This window comes from Polypterus senegalus, chromosome 16 (assembly GCF_016835505.1).
Source record: "Polypterus senegalus isolate Bchr_013 chromosome 16, ASM1683550v1, whole genome shotgun sequence".
In the NCBI taxonomy this organism is placed as follows: Eukaryota; Metazoa; Chordata; class Cladistia; order Polypteriformes; family Polypteridae; genus Polypterus; species Polypterus senegalus.
Window position 1 is genome coordinate 54,950,486 of NC_053169.1, and position 19,711 is coordinate 54,970,196.

General features: G+C 42.1%; 1 protein-coding gene across 6 annotated transcripts in view; it reads right to left on the reverse strand.

Annotated features, from left to right (window-relative positions):
- Window positions 1-19,711, reverse strand: part of LOC120516360 (signal-induced proliferation-associated 1-like protein 2) — a 282,998-nt gene that overhangs the window by 16,545 nt on the left and 246,742 nt on the right. For 4 of the 6 annotated variants that reach the window (XM_039737969.1, XM_039737967.1, XM_039737965.1 and 1 more), the window contains 3 exons: window positions 7,953-8,172; window positions 4,525-4,656; window positions 3,780-3,806 (listed from right to left, as the gene is read on the reverse strand). In XM_039737969.1, coding sequence (XP_039593903.1) covers window positions 3,780-3,806; window positions 4,525-4,656; window positions 7,953-8,172 — 379 coding nt within the window. The remainder of the gene's footprint in view (window positions 1-3,779; window positions 3,807-4,524; window positions 4,657-7,952; window positions 8,173-19,711) is intronic. The other 2 variants (XM_039737968.1, XM_039737970.1) reach the window with 1 other exon arrangement.

Here is a 19,711-nt window from a genome sequence, read left to right on the forward strand (position 1 = left end):
CTCCTCAAAGTTACAAAGCAAAATCAGAGATGCACTCCAAGTTAGTTACACCAGGTATAACAAGATGGGAGTCTTAATGAATGAAAAAACTTCACTGGCCCAGCGGTGAACAAAAGGGGTTTGTGTTTGGCTTACACCAATGGCGGTTATTTATGAAAGATGCGAGACGGCCTCCTAAAATTCAAGCATTCGTGTGTCACACGTGTCGCATGATTAAAGAAGGTGAAATAGGGAGATGAATTTCTACGTGATTTTTCAGAGCTGGAATGGAGAAAAAAAAAAACTGCTTGTAGTAGTCCAGAATTGTATAGCTCCTTTCTCACGGAGTGCAAATGCAAAAATAACATGAGCAGGAATGAAACGGACATTAAAGTTACAAGGTAGAGTTTTGTAATTGAATTTTGTCGCAGAACAACTTACATTTGCCCATTATAACGATGGCTTGGTGATTTGTATTATTATACTGACGACTGGTGTGAACAGTAGGGGGCATTGCAGCACCCCAAACCCAGTCTCACCAACAAGTCCCGGGTTCAAATGGTTTACTGTACAAAATACCTTTGAATGTCATTCAAAAACACAAGCCCGGATGCAATTCTTTCTTTTCCTTCCTTCCTCTAGGTGAATGATGTCCACCTTCTCTCCCAACTCGCCTGTACTGAAGCGGAGCTGCTTCCTTTATGCAAGACCCTGGACTACTTCTAGTGTCATTAGACTGTCTGTCAGAAATATTTCCAGGTAAGGTGGAAGTCGCATTAAGTAGGGACCATTAATCCCTTCCGCACTACCTGAATGGCACCCACAGAGCTCAACGGGGCTGTTTTAAGGGACTACAGTTTCCAGCATGCCCTGTGGGTATCTGTAGAGGTACAGTAACCCAGTGTTTTGGGGGGAAAAAACATAACCTCAATAAGTTGTCTTCCCTTGTCCTTCCATTACACTGGCCTCCCAGCAAAGTAAGGATCCTTGTTCAGTCCCGGCTGGGATGCCAGTCCCTGCATGCCATCCATTACAGAGGTCTTTTAGCTGCTTTATCTGCACTTCATTATTTGATAGCGTGTGTTCTTGCGAGCTCATTATGTAAATCCAAATATTCCAAAATATGGAAATACATAGACCAGAACTACTTCGGATTAGGGACACTCAATTGGCAGATGCAAATCATGGGTTGACTGTTCTACTCTTTATCAGCAGGGTCCATCTAAAATGGAAAAAAAAAACCTCCTAACCCGAAATGTCACCCATACGTAGTTTCCATGTTCACGGGGCTCGCATACAGTGGGAAGTGTCTGTAACAAATCCTAACCGTCTGCTCTACAATTATTTTCAAATTATTGTTGATTCAGGGATGTGTATCATTCCTATAATATGTGCCCCAATCAAAAAAATATAAAATGACTGTGTAATCTTTTTCATGAATCACAAGGATAACAGATTTGCACAGCAGAGAGAGAGAAAGGCCCATTATGAACGGCTATAATGTACAGTTGCAAAACCCATGCCATCCAGGCTAATGAACTTTAAATGAAGCTTACTTCACTGAAGATTTTGTCACAGGCGGCTGCTTAGCAATCCATTATTAACTGCCATAACAACGCCGACTTGGCAGGCAAGGCCTTCCATCTGAAAAGCTTAATTTGTAGAGCCTGGAAATGGTTTCAAATATAACTAATCAATCAGATTACTTTTCATTGTTGTCCAATGATGACTGGTAATACTGGAGTACTTGTGCATATTATAGGCATAAAATCTTGTCAGCCTGCCAAGGCTCATTTAACTCAAATGGCTTTAAATAAAGATTTTCAGAGTGACACATCAGATAGTGAATATTAATGACAATGACGGTTTCACTCTTGGAAAGTCTGTGTATGTGAATGTGAATGTGCGTATATGTGTGAGGATATATATATATAATATAAATATTTTTTTCTTTTCTCTTTGCTTGTATGCTCTACTGGTCTCAAACCAAAAGCTAAAAATAACATCATCTCTTTTCATCTGACGGTAAAAGGAAGGGACAACACTGACAGCTGACATTCCTGACAGGCATGGCGCAGATATTTCAGTGGCACTTAGCAGATAGCATACGATGCTGGTTTCCTCTGAGAAAAGCGAGCCTTGTCTGTGATTTTCAGCTTTGATCTTCCTCCCTGTTCCCGAGTATTAAATTATGACATAAAGTGGAGTACAAGTGGCACTATACTAGAGCACTGTAGTCCGGGATTTCTAATAATGTTGGGGGAAAAAAAAAAAAAAAAGTCAAAATGAATCACCGGACATTACTTAGGGGTGGCACAGTGGTCTTTGATTTGGCTTCACAGTTCCAGGAGTTTGAACCTCTCAGTCACCGTCTATGTGGAACTTGCAGGTCCGCTCAGTGTGCATTCTCCAGATACGGCTCTTTTACTTCCATATTCTAAAGACATTTGGGTTAGATAATCAGGGAAAATCAAGATTGACTCAGCATGGCTTAGTATGGCAGAGAGAGTTCAAAGTTGATTCCTAATGTGGCAGGTTCACCAAATGGATGTTCTCTACCAGTGATATGCCAGCAGCAACTGGAATTTGTTGCTTGTTCAGAACTTGCTGTGACAGCCTAAACTGGGGATGGACGCCAAAATGAACACAACTAGAAAAGGAGGCCATACTTTGCCTTGAGTTCCTCTACTAGATTTGTTTTTTGGCTTCCAGTTGGCACTTGATTATATTCCTTGTAACAAATGAATACTCAAAATATTTAATATATATATGATTTTTAACATAATTAAATTCTTATATACTGTACTGTTAATACTGAGATGGACTGGCACCCTGTCCAGGGTTTGTTCCGGCCTAGCACCCTATACTGGAATAGGCTCCAGCATCCTCTATGACCCTGTTCAGGACTAAGTGGGTTAGAAAATAATATATATTTTACTAAATTTCATTGTATATATACTGTAATTTAAACATGACTATATCTCTCTCTCTCTCTGCCTACAGTATATCAATCTCTATACTGTATTTATAAATAAGTGTTTCACGCAAGGTTCTTGGGGAGCATCTAAGTGGCGCTGTCAAAATTGGATGGCTGATCACATGCCGATTGCTAACCACCTCTTCACCGCAGACCAGAGGACAAGTCCCAGGACAGAGGGTAATGTCACTTCCAGTGCAACCCTGGTGGTCCTGCCCCTTACACCACAAAAGGAGCTGGAAGCCGGGCCTCGTTTGCACCAGACTCGCTTAGCCTTGTGTGACGGAGACTCACAAGAACCCAAGACGACCTTATTGTTGTCTCTAAACCACAAATTGCTAACTTCCTGACAATATCAGAACTGTACATTGGAACCTTCACTTTAACACAGAAGAATATAACAAACTCTGAAGGCAGGATGAGGATTTAAATGCACACAAATGATCTGTAGAAGGATACATAGTGATTAACGATAACCTTTGTCTGGTATTAAGCTATTTGCGGTGACATGTGGGGAGATTGTGTTTTTTTTTTGGAGAGTGAGCAGAGAGAAGCAATCCGTCGATTCTCGTCATTGTCCAGCCTCAAACACGTTTGCCATTATGTAACCTGAACTGTGCAGTCATGTCCAACACCTTCAGTGTTATCGTCTTGACACTTTTTTCCACGTTTACATTTCATCAAGCCTGTTACTTGCACACACCAGTTAATAGCAGACTTACAAGGGAATATCACACACTGGAAAAAGAAAAAGCGCATGTAACAAGCTGTCATGTCAACCAGCTCCCTGCAAGAAAAGTGACAGCATTCACTATTGCTTTACCTTCCAGAAAGAGAGCATATGACAGGTCTAGAAAACAAAGCAAAGCAAAAGCAAAGTGGTCAGAATTGGAGAAAGAGATGAAAGTTACATTAGTGATCAAAACAGCTTCTAAATATTTCAAGTACAAATAAAGAAATCTCCAAACCTTTTCAATTCAAATTACATAAAGGTGGTCTCTTCTGTTCTCAGTGTCTTTTCAAGCAGTTAGTAGAAGACACATTGAGAAAACACAGCAACTGGAGACCTGACCCTGCCATGACAGTTGTTGAGTTCATTAGGCTCCGACTGGCTCAGTGGGCTCAGGTACCCCTAACAGCATCACACTGTTCTTTACACTCTCAAATATTTGATTATTCCTATTAAAAGTAACCACTAACACCTTCAATAATAGTGGACTGTAAAAGAGAAAAAATGTCATTTTTAAATGACATTCAGATTTCTTGTGAAAAAGAAATTGTGTAAGTGGTACATCTCATTCAAATCGATGCTTTAGAATACAGTAAGTGGATATATTCTGATAAATTTCAGTTCAATTTAAAATAATTTAAGATGGCTACAAAGAAATCATGTACAGAGGTGCTGTAGGCAATAATATACTAGACATTTGTGTCTGCCCCCACACAGGGCTCATACGGTCATGGAGGCCCGTAAATCTACTTCATACACTCTTCATAGCTTATAGGCCATCATGTGAAAGGGAACATCCTGTACATTACAAAAGGGAGTCATGTGATCGTATTCTTACCTTCAAATGCACGTGCAGCATCGACGAGGTGGGACCAGTCCAAGCCAGTGGCCGTGTCTGGAAGGGGCATGAGGCCCGGATCAGTAAACTTGGACTTATCAGCAAGAGAGCCGTCAGAGAACCAGAACTCACCTGTGAATAGGGAGCAAGTAGGTAAGGACACACAAAATGGGCACGCTAAAGTCTGCGGACAGAGTCAATACTTGAGTCCCTAAGAACATGTCCTCTGTCACCTGTTCAGTTTGTCCCTAAGGCTCCAAAAAGTGCCACCACTGTGGAAAACATCTCGTATTGTTCCTGTTTCAAACAACTCAGATGCCACGTCATCTAACGGCTACTGACCAATGGCACTTAAAGGTCTTCAAGATGTGAGACGTTAACAGACTGGTCCTGGACTGTAGGAGTCCTCTTGCGGTAGACCACCTGGACCCAGTGCAGTTTGTCTATACAACAGACTGGAGGATACAATGGTCTCTCTGCTCCACGAGACTTATTCTCAACTGTACAAAGCTGGCGGTATTGAGGATTCTGTGTTTTGATTTCTCCAGTGCCTTAAGTACCATCCAGCCATCACTGTTAAGGGGTAAACTCAGAGATATGAAGGTGGATGAGCCTCTGGTGTCCAGGATAATGGACTATCTATGCAGGACAGACTGTGGTTTGTGAGACCCAAGGACTATGTGAGGAACACTGGAGCACGACTGGGAGCAGGCCTGTCTGCTATTCTCTTCACTCGGTACACCTCCAACTATCAATATAACAGTAGGTCAGGTCATTTATAGAAATCCTCAGATGATTCTGAACTTATGGGGTGTATCAATATGGGGGATGAGACAGAGGAGAGGAGCCAGGGGGAGAACATTGAGAATTGTCAGCAACTTAACATCAGCAAACCGAAGGAGCTGCTTAATGACCTTCTCAGCACCAAAGAGCCTCTATGCCTGGTCTCTATTCCAGGAGTGAATATAGAGGTGGTCGACTCCTACAAGTACTTGGGGGGTCCACATCAATGACGTGTTGGACTGGTCTCAGAACACAGAGGTGCTGTATAAGAAAGGGCAGAGCAGACTCCTCTTCCATAGTAGACTGCATTCCTTTATTGTGTGAAGTGACATCCTTCATATCTTCTACAACTCTGTGATGGCCACACGCTATGGTGGGCTGGGATTTGCCATCACTTCATGAGTGGCCCATCAAGTCAACAAGCTAATTAAAAGGGCAGGCTCAGTTATAGGACACACTCTGGACCCCCTGGAGGTCGTAGCAAAGGAGACAATGAAGACAAAACTGAGAGCCATTATGAACAATGCTGCACATGAAATAACAACACTGAGCACTTTCAGCTAATGAATTATTAAGCAGAAGTGTGTCAGAAAACACTATGGGGGATCCTTTATAGCAAAAACAATACACCAGCAAATAGCCTCACTATGACAGCCAAGTAAGTCAGTCAGACATTCCATCCACTTCCTTCATATTCATGTATGTATGTATATTATAGATAGATGTATACATATATAGATATACTGTACACATATATATCAGTTATTTAATGAGCTTCTATAGAAAGTCACATTTTCTATTGGGGACAAGTTTACTTATTCATTCTATCACTTTTTATATAGTGCCTTATCTATCTATCTATCTATCTATCTATCTATCTATCAGTTTATAGAGTGCCTTACATATCTATTTCTTGTGTTAACTGCAAAAAAGAACACAAATTCTAAACAAGGAGTCTCTAAAATATTAAAGTGATTCTAGCATTTCTTTTTCAAGCATAAAAAGTTAATGTGCAGCACTAAAAATGCATTCCAAAGACACACGAGTATGCTTTCAAGCAAATCATAATAGATTACTGATTGGTATGTGGCCAAATGTCTAAAATAAAAGTAAGCTACAAAACCTGCTTACCAGCTCGGTCAGCTTACATCCCAAAGTACTGAGGTGTTTATACACAAACCAATGCAAGCCGGTCACAGTACTGCTGTCCAAGGGCCACACTGTGATAATAATGATGATAATGTCATGCAGAGAAGCAGGTTACAGTTACAAGCTCAGCTACAGATATGTTCGCCTGGCTTAGTATCTTGTGACCTACAGTATGTCATCAAAATAAAGTTATAACAAAAGATATCTATACAGGTGGACTATGCTGAAATGAATGGCTTTCAAAGCATCAGGGTGGGGGTCTGAAGTTGACCACTATCCTCTCAGAGACATTACTGGTAGATATCCATCTGCAGCGATTATAAAAACCCTCAAGAACACAAAAAATTGTCATTTTTAGAGAAAATGCAGGCACGGGTCGCAGAATGTTGAGGTGATAGATACACTCACTGAGGAAATGAGGAACATCTGCTGAGCTGCTTATCCATGGAATTATGTACTTAGCCAATCATGTGGCACCAGCACAAGGCATAAAGTCCTGTAAATGCAGGTCAGGAGCTTCAGTTAATGTTCAGATCATACACCAGAATGGGGAGAAATGTAATCTCAGTGATTTTGACCGTGGCATGGTTGTTGGGTGTTTCTGTAACTGCTGACCTCCTGAGATTTTCATGCACGACAGTCTCCAGAGTTTACTTGAAATGGAGTGAATAACAAAAAACATTCAAAGAGCAGCAGTTCTGTTGACAGATAGGCCTTGTTGATGACAGAGGTAGAAGGAGAATGGCCAGCCTGGTAAGAGCTGACAGAAGGGCAGCCCCAGCCCCAGTGAGGTGCTATGCAGACGTAACCCTGTTGGTATAAAGGAGTCCCCATTGAGTTTCTTGACCCACTTCTGCTGAGTAATTTATTAGCTAAAAGTCCTCAGTATTGTTGTGTCACAGAGAGGATGTGCAGCATTGTTAATAATGGCTCTCAGTTTTGTTTTAATTCTTTCCTTTGCCATAACACCCAGGGACTCCAGAGTGTGTAACTGAGCTGGCCTTTTAATTAGCCTGTTGATTCAGTGGGTCTCTCTAGAAGTGATGTCACCAGCCCAGCACAACCCAGCATAGAAAACTGCACTGGCCCTTCACATAGTTATAGAAGATCTACATTAAAGGAACACCATGTCCTTAGAAACAGTCTGCTCTTTCTTCTACAGTTCTTCTGTGTTACGAGTCCAGTCCAACCTGACATTGATGTGGACCCTCAAGTACTTGTAGGAGTGGACCACCTCTACATCAGCTCCTTGAATACTGATCAAACACTGAGGCTCTTGCAGAGGATTTCCATCTGCAGCATAAATCCAGTGGGAAAACACTGTTTTCAATGTTTAAGCCATCAGGGACACACAACCGTTCATGTGCATCTTATTCCGATTTTATCAATTCGATAACCTTGACAGATTGACATTGTAGAAGTAATTTCCTATCATTTAAACACTTAAGCACAGATTTTCTTTTTCTTAAGAAATATGACATTACATGAACACTTACTTCTCAAGTTTGACGGGCATGAGTTAACGGACATTCGAGGTGGCAGAGTGCTATGGTAAGGTGGCGTAGTGCTAAACAAAATGTCATTCGGCAGAGCCTGATCGAGTATCGAACTTCGGGAGCTGGCGTAGGAGGAACCTTTCCTGTTGCTGCATATGCTCTCGTCAGACAGGGTGCGGTACAGTGACCTCCTCGGTGAAAGGTTCTCCCCAACAGATAACTAGAGAAACGGGGAGGGAAAAAAAAAAAAAGGTATCAAGGAATTGAAATTATTCACATGCAGGATCATTTTGAAAATGTTGACATTGAATTGAAATTTTAGCAGAAAAAAATATGCTGTAGGAAAGAAAAGGGCAGATGTGTGAAGAAGAGAGTGCAGAACAGAGTTACACAAAGGCACTTCAATTTACCAAATATAAAAACGCAACCAATGATCACCTTGTAAAAATTAAAAACAATTCTACATATACATACACACACAGATATAGATATACTGTATAGATATCTAGATATATCTATATCTATATCTCTATCCATCTATATATCTATATACAGTGCATCCAGAAAGTAATCACAGCGCATCACTTTTTCCACATTTTGTTATGTTACAGCCTTATTCCAGAATGGATTAAATTCATTTTTTTCCTCAGAATTCTACACACAACACCCCATAATGACAACGTGAAAAAAGTTTACTTGAGATTTTTGCAAATTTATTAAAAATAAAAAAATTGAGACAGCACATGTACATAAGTATTTACAGCCTTTGCCATGAAGCTCCAAATTGAGCTCAGGTGCATCCTGTTTCTCCTGATCATCCTTGAGATGTTTCTGCAGCTTAATTGGAGTCCACCTGTGGTAAATTCAGTTGATTGGACATGATTTGGAAAGGCACACACCTGTCTATAGAAGGTCCCACAGTTGACAGTTCATGTCAGAGCACAAACCAAGCATGAAGTCAAAGGAATTGTCTGTAGACCTCCGAGACAGGATTGTCTCAAGGCACAAATCTGGGGAAGGTTACAGAAACATTTCTGCTGCTTTGAAGGTCCCAGTGAGCACAGTGGCCTCCATCATCAAGTTTGAAACCACCAGGACTCTTCCTAGAACTGGCCGGCCATCTAAACTGAGCGATCGGGGGAGAAGGGCCTTAGTCAGGGAGGTGACCAAGAACCCGATGGTCACTCTGTCAGAGCTCCAGAGGTCCTCTGTGGAGAGAGGAGAACCTTCCAGAAGGACAACCATCTCTGCAGCAATCCACCAATCAGGCCTGTATGGTAGAGTGGCCAGACGGAAGCCACTCCTTAGTAAAAGGCACATGGCAGCCCGCCTGGAGTTTGCCAAAAGGCACCTGAAGGACTCTCAGACCATGAGAAACAAAATTCTCTGGTCTGATGAGACAAAGATTGAACTCTTTGGTGTGAATGCCAGGCGTCACGTTTGGAGGAAACCAGGCACCGCTCATCACCAGGCCAATACCATCCCTACAGTGAAGCATGGTGGTGGCAGCATCATGCTGTGGGATGTTTTTCAGCAGCAGGAACTGGGAGACTAGTCAGGATAAAGGAAAGATGACTGCAGCAATGTACAGAGACATCCTGGATGAAAACCTGCTCCAGAGTGCTCTTGACCTCAGACTGGGGCGACAGTTCATCTTTCAGCAGGACAATGACCCTAAGCACACAGCCAAGATATCAAAGGAGTGGCTTCAGGACAACTCTGTGAATGTCCTTGAGTGGCCCAGCCAGAGCCCAGACTTGAATCTGATTGAACATCTCTGGAGAGATCTTAAAATGGCTGTGCACCGACGCTTCCCATCCAACCTGATGGAGCTTGAGAGGTGCTGCAAAGAGGAATGGGCTAAACTGGCCAAGGATAGGTGTTCCAAGCTTGTGGCATCATATTCAAAAGACTTGAGGCTGTAATTGCTGCCAAAGGTGCATCGACAAAGTATTGAGCAAAGGCTGTGAATACTTATGTACATGTGATTTCTGTTTTTTTATTTTTAATAAATTTGCAAAAACCTCAAGTAAACTTTTTTCACATTGTCATTATCGGGTGTTGTGTGTAGAATTCTGAGGAACAAAATGAATTTAATCCATTTTGGAATAAGGCTGTAACATAAAACAAATGTGGAAAAAGTGATGCGCTGTGAATACTTTCCGGATGCACTGCAGTCAGTCAGTCAGTCAGTATCTATCTATCTATATCTATCTATATATATCTATATATATATATATATATATATATATCTATATATATATATATCTATATATATATCTATATATATATATATATATATACACACACACACACACACACATACAGATATGCACATACTGTATATACATTGGGACCTTAGTACAGCAGGTGACACCTCAGCACCAGTGGGAGGTTATTAATGGTGGCTGGAGTGCCAATCCTAACACCAATCCCCAAATTTTCCCTGCAGGTTGGAGGGCCTACTTGCAGGGATGGGTGTAGATTAACGTCACACCCAGGATAGAGCAATGGCAGGTCAAGGGCCTTGCTCAATTAACCAAGGGAGTAGAGTCACTTCTGGCATTTACAGAATTTAAACCATCAACCTTCAGATTGCTAGCCTCAGAGCCTCCACAAAAGAAATGTGACAAAAACAGGCCTGCAAATCAAGAAGACAGAATTATAGTTTTGCAATAGAAGCCACTGCCGTGCACACGCTGATGTTAGCCAACCCCCCAAACCCCAGCCCCTTTTTTCTATTTGGTTATGCTGAACAAACTCTTTTTTTATTTTTAAACTTTGACTATGTTTTACTTCCAAATGATTAGATTCAGTCCATCACCGGCGACAGTGATCTTTGACGGAGTGTGATAAAGATCAAGCTGTCTGCAGGACATTCCTTTCCAATATTATTCTGCAAGTGCAGCAGGGTTTCATTTTCACTTTGGGAAATTTCCAGCTAAAATATTCAAACTTTTTTTTTTTTTTTTTATACAATTGGATGTTTAGAAAATACTGTACAACCATTGGCATGCCCAGTGCATGAGGGTGGCATGATTTGATTGGCTACATTGATATTTCAGGCACTGGAAATGGAAAACAAATTACAGTGCATGACACGGCTCGTTGTTTTCACAGCAACAGCACTGTATTAAAGGATCAAACAAGACCTATAAATATTTTGCAAATGCAACAATGCGCAGCAGGTGCTGGCTGGCTGGCTGGTTTTAAATATGTCATGCCTACATAACCCACATTATCTTCAGCTTAATGGGAGCAGGCGAGATGCTTATGCAAGACAACAGAAATCAGAACAATAAATTGTCAAAGATGAGTCAAATTCTTCCTAAAAGGATTAAAGTATCCGCCATGACCAGGATTATGCGACTCTGACCTATTTTTTGTTTTGTTCAACGGAGAACTCTTTAAACGGGATGTCCTCATATGAGGCAAATATCTGTGTCATTTTGCTAAAGACTCATACTGTAATTTAAAAGCATAGGTTTAAGGAGTGACATCAGCTACAATGCCAACTAAGTGATGACACAAAGTCCTCAGTTGCCAGTAAAACAGCCACACAGCAAACATGCCAATTGAAAGGAGTGCCTTGTTTTTTCAAGAACAAAAATGCAAAGGGTATCTGGCATAAAGGACAGCTTCTGTGGCTTACAATTTCTGAAAGCAGGAGTTTACTTGAAAAGCTGGAAGGACAGATGCCATCGAATCTGCCACTAACCATTGATTACTGCAAACAACAGACCATCATGGGCCTCTCGCTTCTTAACAGACCCAATCTGCACTCCCATAAGCCTCGACTATTGCTACCCAGCATGTCCTGGCTATTAAGGTTTCCCAAATTCCCAGCAGGGAGTGCCCTCTTGTTCAGTGCTAGTAGCAGGCTATCAACCTAATCAAAAATATTACTGAGCAGAGGTGTGGATGGACAAAATTTGACTAAAAAAAATTTGAGTGCTTTTGCAGCGAATTTGCTTGGTTCAATTAATTTTTCTCTGAAATTTTTGCCATGCGGGTCGGCTCCATGCTCCATCTGGGAGATTCTTGAAGCCAAAACCATTGGTAGTCATAAACCGAGATGAGCTGAGCAAACACACACACACACAGAGAGGGGTAGGTGTAAAAAGTGTCAAGTGCTTTTAATAAAAGTAATTCAAAAGTGAAAATAACTAAATAATCAATAAAAATCGATGTTAGATGTGGAGGTTAAACGTCCCAAACAAATAATCTGTTAAAACAAGGTTAAAAATCAAAGCTGGAAACTGTCCTTTTAAAACGTGCAAGTCCTGGTGCCTTTTTCTAATAGGCAAAGTCCCCCTGGCTTGCCCACTTCAGATCCAGCAGTAACGAGCATTGAGCCACTCCAGCTACTCCAAAATTGCACAGTTGGAACGGTTTTTCAGACCCCAAGTGTCGGCCCTGCACTCATCCTGGGGGCTCTTTGCCCAGCTGCCTGACTTCGCCCTAATGCACGCTGGTTTCTCATGTTAGTGCTGTCTCCGTCATTCCATCTTTCTCAGTCTATGTTTTCTCTCTTGTCCTGTGCAGGCTCCCTTTAATTTGGCCTAGTTGCAGCGGATGTGATACATTGCCACCGTAGAGGTGTGAATGAGGCACCTGGCTGAGGCTCGGTTTTAGTGATCAGTCAGGCACCCCAACCAGCCCCGGAGTGAAGCACACTCACGCACACCTGCGCCCGATTGGAGCCCACAACTCCCCGGACACGATTACTTCTTTAAACCCTGCCCAATGCCACTGACGATTTATCACAGGCCAGCTTAGACAAACTCCATAAAACCGGTGCCCCGCGATGCTAAGTGAGGCCAGTGCGACGTCAGTGCTTTAGCAGCCTTGATGGATGTGGCATTACTACCTGCCAGATCTGCGTTAGTCTCGCTGAAGCCAGACGTAGAACATATGATGAGGTGCGAAAACAGGTGTATTTGGAAGTTTACAGAGACGGGACACCCTCCCACCCCCTTATTGTTAGAGTTACTGAAAAATCTGCATGCAGAATTGATGGACATTGTGCCACAGTGGCATCCATAAATGGTAAAGAGAGCAACCATAAGATAAAAAGACATTTCCATTAAAATGCTCTTCTGGAGTCAGTTATTGTAAGGCATGTGCTCCGTTTTTTTTTTTTTTATCTCCCTAATCTAACATTTTTATGTACCGCCCATCTTTCCCATGTCTTTCATTTACTTCTTGCTAACTATTGGGATATATAGTTATTGTTTGTCATTCAGTTCTGCTTGTTTTATAGCCATTCAGCATCTCGCACCGCCTTTCCTTAACATCCTAGGGCATTGTGGCAATAAACAGAAGCCACTGGTGACATCTGATAGATAAAGAAAGAACATTTTCCAATCTTTCTGTCTAGGACTGCAAACACGCTTTCCAAGTGGCCATAGATGTCATCTACTCAAGAGACTTGTAAATGTCTAGATTTCAGATTTTGCTTGAGAGTAAATGGGTTATTGATGAGGACGTTGACATGTGTCTTCTGTGAAAATGATTTGGTAGGATTTTGGGTCCTTGAAGGCCGTCAAGTGTTTATTTCCGTCGTTAGGTCTGCATGTGGCCTCCAAAGTCGGGATTCATGTGTAATTGACGCAATGGGATTAAAGGACAGCTGACCTGTGGATAACAATCTCTGACATATTCCACGTTTATCTTTGTACTTTCAGCTTTGACCCTCTCCTGTTCTATCAACCCCGACTGCCTCTCGTATTGGGCTTCAGTTTCATTTCTCTTTACATTTTCTTTGTTTTGTGTGTTTTTTTTTTTTTTAAAACGTGCATATTACAGTTTTTGCTGTGATGTTCATCTGACAGTGCGCGGACAGAACGGTAACTGAACAGCACATTGCCAAGTCTGGATATCCTCCTGAAAGTAAGACGACTGGCCGCGTTTCAGGGATGCTTTGGCTCCAGATGTATGGGTACAGGTACAGATTCGGAATTAATGTGTGAAAACGCTTCCATACAAGAAATAAATGCCTGTCTAATTACCATGAATGGCACAAATATCACTGGAAGCAAAAATCATGTTTCACCTACCTAAGCAAAACCTAACTTTCGCAGAAAACTGAATTTTGTGCAAGTCATTTCTCTTATCGACTAGTTGTCAGCTGTTACATACACCGAGTCACTACTACAACTTAAGACAAACCGGTTTGAGCTTGTCGGGGCAAGTTGCAGACTGGTTGTACCGAGTTGACCTATACGACTGGCAATCACGAGGGGTCCCCTCCCCGATTCACTAATATTATGTAAATGAGGTATACACTGGCACATTTTGTAGCTGACCGAGCCTGAAGGAACATTTGCACACACACAGCTGGCTCTGGCACACTTCCATCAGTGATTCAAAAGGAGCGCTGCCCACTTTATTAATGATCTCAGTGTCTTGAAGAGCTTATCTTCAGTAATTACCACAATATAACAATTTTTATAACTCTTGCCGTCCTAAATGAATGCTTTCTGACCTTATGGCAGGAGAAGCTGCTGGGATGGAACGAGGTTACCCAAGCCTGGCAGCCTGCATTGACGCCGTGCTAGAACTGCTTCATTTGACTTTAATTTAAAATGACGACATGCTAATATCACGCCATTCTGTGTCGATTTAAGAGACGAGAGTGTGCTGCTATTTGAATGGCAAAGCAATGAATACTTCAGACAAGATCCATCTCTCTTTGCGTGGAAAATCTTCCAAAGCAGGTTATAACTGTAAAATAAAATAAAAGCACAGCTCATGTTGTTCCAAGCACATGAATCAGAATTAGAAAACCACCTGCGGGAAAAGCAATTAAATATCTGTTGATAAACCAATCTTTTATTACATAATTTATTAAAAGGCAGAATTAAAGCAGAGTAAACAACATATTTAACAATTTTAAAATGCAATTGTCCCCCCCCCTTTTTTTTTTTTAAATGTTTAACATGTTCACAATTTTCTTTTCCTGACCGAGTATGCAAATTTAAAAATGAGATATTCTGGTATTCTCAATTGAAGCTCTCAACTAGTTTGCAATCTGCTTAATCTAAATTGGAGTGATGGGAAGGTTTCCGGTTCAAATCCCGTAAATGCCAATAGGGACTCTGCTCTGTTGGGCCCATGAGCAAGGCCCTTAACCTGCAATTGCTGAGCACTTTGAGTACTGAGAAAAGTGCTATATAGATGCAAAGAATTACTATTATTATTAAGAGGTGTCAGAGCCACACCTGGTAGGACCAGGCACAAGGCAGGAATGCCAGTCCACTGAATAGTCCGATCATGAACACATGTCCAGTTGACCAAATATTCACATGAGCTGCTTTCCCACCACAGGAACCTTTTTCCAGAACAGGAGACATTTTAGAAACTCAGAAACCTTAGAAGCATTCCCACCACAAGAACTCTGGCCATTTGTAGATCCTGGTATTTTTTATTTTTTAGCTCCTACTTCAGGGTATGTACTTTTCGTTTAACCAGGAACTACTATGGATGAGGCTGAGGCGACGAATTGTGCTGATTGGCTGACCACAAGCTCTGGTGCCATCTTATAAATCTGTTAGTAGTTTGGAATTTGGAGTGTTCCCTCACTTCGCACCGCTTTGGTCTTCATAGCAGCCTCTGTGGTGTGCCATACCAAGTACCACATCAAAGCAATAAAATCCCCCATGATGTCACAATCACCTTAAAGCAATAAGGTGGAGGGGTCCCTCGTGATCTCTCGGTCATGCCCCACATCACTCGTCTTTGCACTAATGCATATTCCTGTTGTGTGGTAGGAATGCAACACACGAATGTAGTTACGGAACCACAACTGGCCCATGTCCTATATTGTCCAAAAAGTCTTTGGTTCCTTGAAAACAAACTTCTTGCAGTATGAAAGCGCCTATGTAAGTGTTACAAAAAACACAGTAAATGGTGAGGAATCTGCACAGACCTCAGACGCAGGTAAAAAGTCCACACAGACAGCTGGTGTGCTGGCATTTGAATGCAAGCCTTTGGGGTTGAATGAGTAGCACTAACAATAGCAACAGCATCATGCCACCCACAGACATATTTGGTACTAATTAATTACTCTGGACAGCAAACATTTTGTTTCCTGAACACTTTTTGTTAGCATACTTATTACAAATAAAATAAATATCAGGCACCGTTTTATTACAGTCACCTATTTTTGTGATTTTTCTCTTATATTGTAAGTAAACATATAGTAGAATAACAACAAAGGGAACATCTGTGGTGATCTAACAGCAGGCGCAGCGCTTCTAAGAACGCGGCTCGCATAGAAACTGTACAGCAAATGGACCAGCCATGCAAAAGAGTCTCATTACATTAACAAGAACAGGACATGCCATAAGGGGAAAAAAAGCGTGGCACGTAAGCCACTTGTCGACCCAACAAAGTTATTTTTGCCTCCTCTTTAAATAAAATTTGGCATGGTTGAAAAATTTTGTGAAAGTAATGAACAAGGAAGGTGAAGGATTTCAATATTTAAGACAGATGTTTCCACAAATAACTGAAGCCAAGATTTAGAAGGGTATTTTTGTTGGTCCACAAATCAGACATGTCATCAATGATAGGCGATTTGAAGATCTGCTAGACGGGCAGGAGGAAATCACACAGAAGCCATTCATGGATGTTGTTGAGAATTTTCTTGTTGACTAGAGAGCACCAAACTACAGATCCAACTAGCTTATAACATATTTCAAGCACACTGTTCTGTCGTTGGTTGATACATACATCTCACAAGCCACTTCAGTTTGCAGATCTGCACTGTGGTAAACTGATGGTGGTCATCTGCAAACTCGTAACATCTGACTTGGGCACCGCCATCGTGCAGCATGAGCTAATAGGAGAATTCCATTAGCCAGCCCCACAGAGACTGTCAGCCATCTACAGTGCAAATCCCATCCTCGTCACCAAGTGATTGGTTGTGGACTCACACCACAACACATCTCAGTTTGAAGATTTGCATTGTGGTAAACTGATGGTGGTCAGTTGCATATTAGTTACATCTTGTTTGGATGCCGTCTCCTTGCAGTGTGAGGTAATAGGAGATCTCTTTAGCATGCTGCACAGAGAGGGCCATCTGTCAACAGTGCAAATCCCATCCTCATCACCAAATGATTGGCTATGGACTTGCACCACAAACCATCTCAGTTAACAGATTTGCAACGTGGCAAACTTAAATTGGTCAGTTACAACCCAGCAACATCTGGCTTAGATGCCATCTCCTTGCAGCTTGAGCTAATAGTACAACTCCAACAGTCAGCCGCACAGGCGGGTTCTGAACATTGCCACCACAGTGCTTCCTGGGAACGTCTGCTGATTTCTCTCTGTCAGTCCCTACATTTTCTGCACAGCATCGCCACTACACTCCATTTTTCTACGAAAGAAATCCCATCCTTGCCACCAAGTGATTGACTGTAGACTCACACCATTAAGTATCTCAGTTCATAGATTTGCACTATGGTAACCCCACAGCATCTGGCTCAGATGCCATTGCCTTGCAGCGATAGCTAATAGGAGAACTCCGTTAGTTGGCTGTACAGAGTCTGCCTCTGAATGCTGTGAGCAGAGCAATTTCTGGTGATATCAGCTGATCTCCATCAGCCTTCATCTTTTTCTTTGCCGAGTTGCAACTACACATATAAACCCTGTAAAAGGCGCTATATAGCGCCCGACCCGGCACAGACCACGCAGAGGCAACGTGCACAAAACACACAGGCTTTTATTTTTCTTCAGCTGTGTGACACGTCTTCCCCGTGCCACACAGCCCAAACACAGTCTCAAAGCACCAAACAAAACACAACACAAACCACAATTCTTCACCACTCCTCCCAGGCAAGCTTCGTCTCCTTCCTCCCAACTCTGGCTCTTCGAGTGGTGGTGGCTGGGCCCTTTTATAGCTAACCACCTGGTCCTAATTGCACTTCCGGGTGGGGCTGAAAGCTCGTCCAGCCGGGCTGTGGGAAGCAGGCAGCTCCCCCTAGCGGCCACGCCGGGCCCCAACCAAGCTGTGGAGGACTCCATCTCCCATGGAGCCCTGTGGGCGGTTGGGGAGTCACCGTCGGCCAGGAAGGCTGCCACCAAGCGTCCCGGGGGAGGTATTGGACTTCCCATGGCGGCTCCCCCGGAACATAAGCAGCAGAGGCGTCCCTACCGGGCATGGGTCCCGGCTGTCCTTCACAACCCATAAGTAGGACACTGTACTGAAGAATAATCTTTTGCATCCACACTTGGACTTCTTCACTACTAATCTTGGTTTAGTCGGTGACTAACATGGTGCAAGCTTTCACCAGGACATTTCAGTGATGGAGAGCAAGTGGAATCTATCAATACTGGACAACTATTGTTGAACACAAACAAAAAGAGTCAAATCGGCAGTAAGAGGTTTTCAGCTGAACTGAACTAATGCAACGTGTCAGTATCATTAAGGGGTTAAACACACTAAATTCAATAAAAGTCCACTTAAAGTTTCTCAAAATTCGTACGTGATACAGCGGAAAATGAAATTATGTTTCTGTTCAGCTTGAAGCAGCCTATGATTATTGCCTGAAGTTTTTTAGGAAGCTAAACTTTTGATGAAACATGTTGTCCAGTGTGAGTGTCACTTGATGGGGTGCGACTACTGCATTGGTTGTATAAAAATAAATCTGATGGGTAACACAAGCTAACATTCTCAGACTCCTTTACTTCTGTTTATGGTTGCTGGTGATGTCCAGTCAAGTCCAGGGCCATATCACACACGCCTGGCCAGCTGAGAATCGGCAGTTACATTTGTTTATTTGGCTGACGCTTTTATCTAAAACCAACTTACAACTTTTAAGATACAATTGCTTACATTTCTTTTTTTTTTATTCCTTTTTGAGCACAGGCAGGTCCAGTGACTTGCTCACGGTCACCCCAGTGTCAGTGGCGGGATATAAACCCACAACCTCAGGGTTTGAAGGTAGATAACAAGCCTTGAAAGGATTGAACACCACAAGAGGGCACACACATATACAAATGGCAGCACTGAGCCAATGCACAGTCTAAAATCACATACTTTATAGTGCCAAGACCTGTTAGGATGCGACCAATGCCAGGATAAGTCAGCAAATTATGAACACCATTGTTAAGTGCTAACATGGCGCTTCCCCTATACTGTTCCAAAATGATGTAATCCCCATCTCTGCAGGTCATTCTTTGCACACAATAGTTACAGTTGACACTTCCTTTCCGGATGTGCATCAAAAAGTACAGAAATCAGTAAAGTTTTAAATAGTAAGCATAATCCTGCAGCTAAAAATAAGTCCATTGTGTGAGTGTGTCTCACGGCCCTTCCTGAATGATAATAAATTTGAAAAGGTAAAAGAAAACCAGGAATGGCAAGAAGTTAAGAACTTAAAGGAACACATCTGAATTACATAGCGCACATAATCAACCCTCATCTCCCCAATGGCCCATGAGGAATTACAGGCTAGCCAGAAATTTGGTCAAAGAATGTACAATAGCAGAAAAAAAAAAAAAGTCAGTTAACGCAAGCCACCCTAACTTGGGGTGTTTAGAAGAACTACAATGATTGACTTCAAGAAGTAAAAATACATGATAAGCAAAATATTATTATTAATACTAAAATATGCTCTTTAATTTAAAAGTTTAAATATTCTCAGTTGTGGTGGCTCTGAGGCTAAGGATCTAACACTGGTATCTATAACATTGTCGGTTCAAATCCCATTACTGTCAGAAGGGATCCTACTCCGGTGGGCCCTTTAATCCGAAAA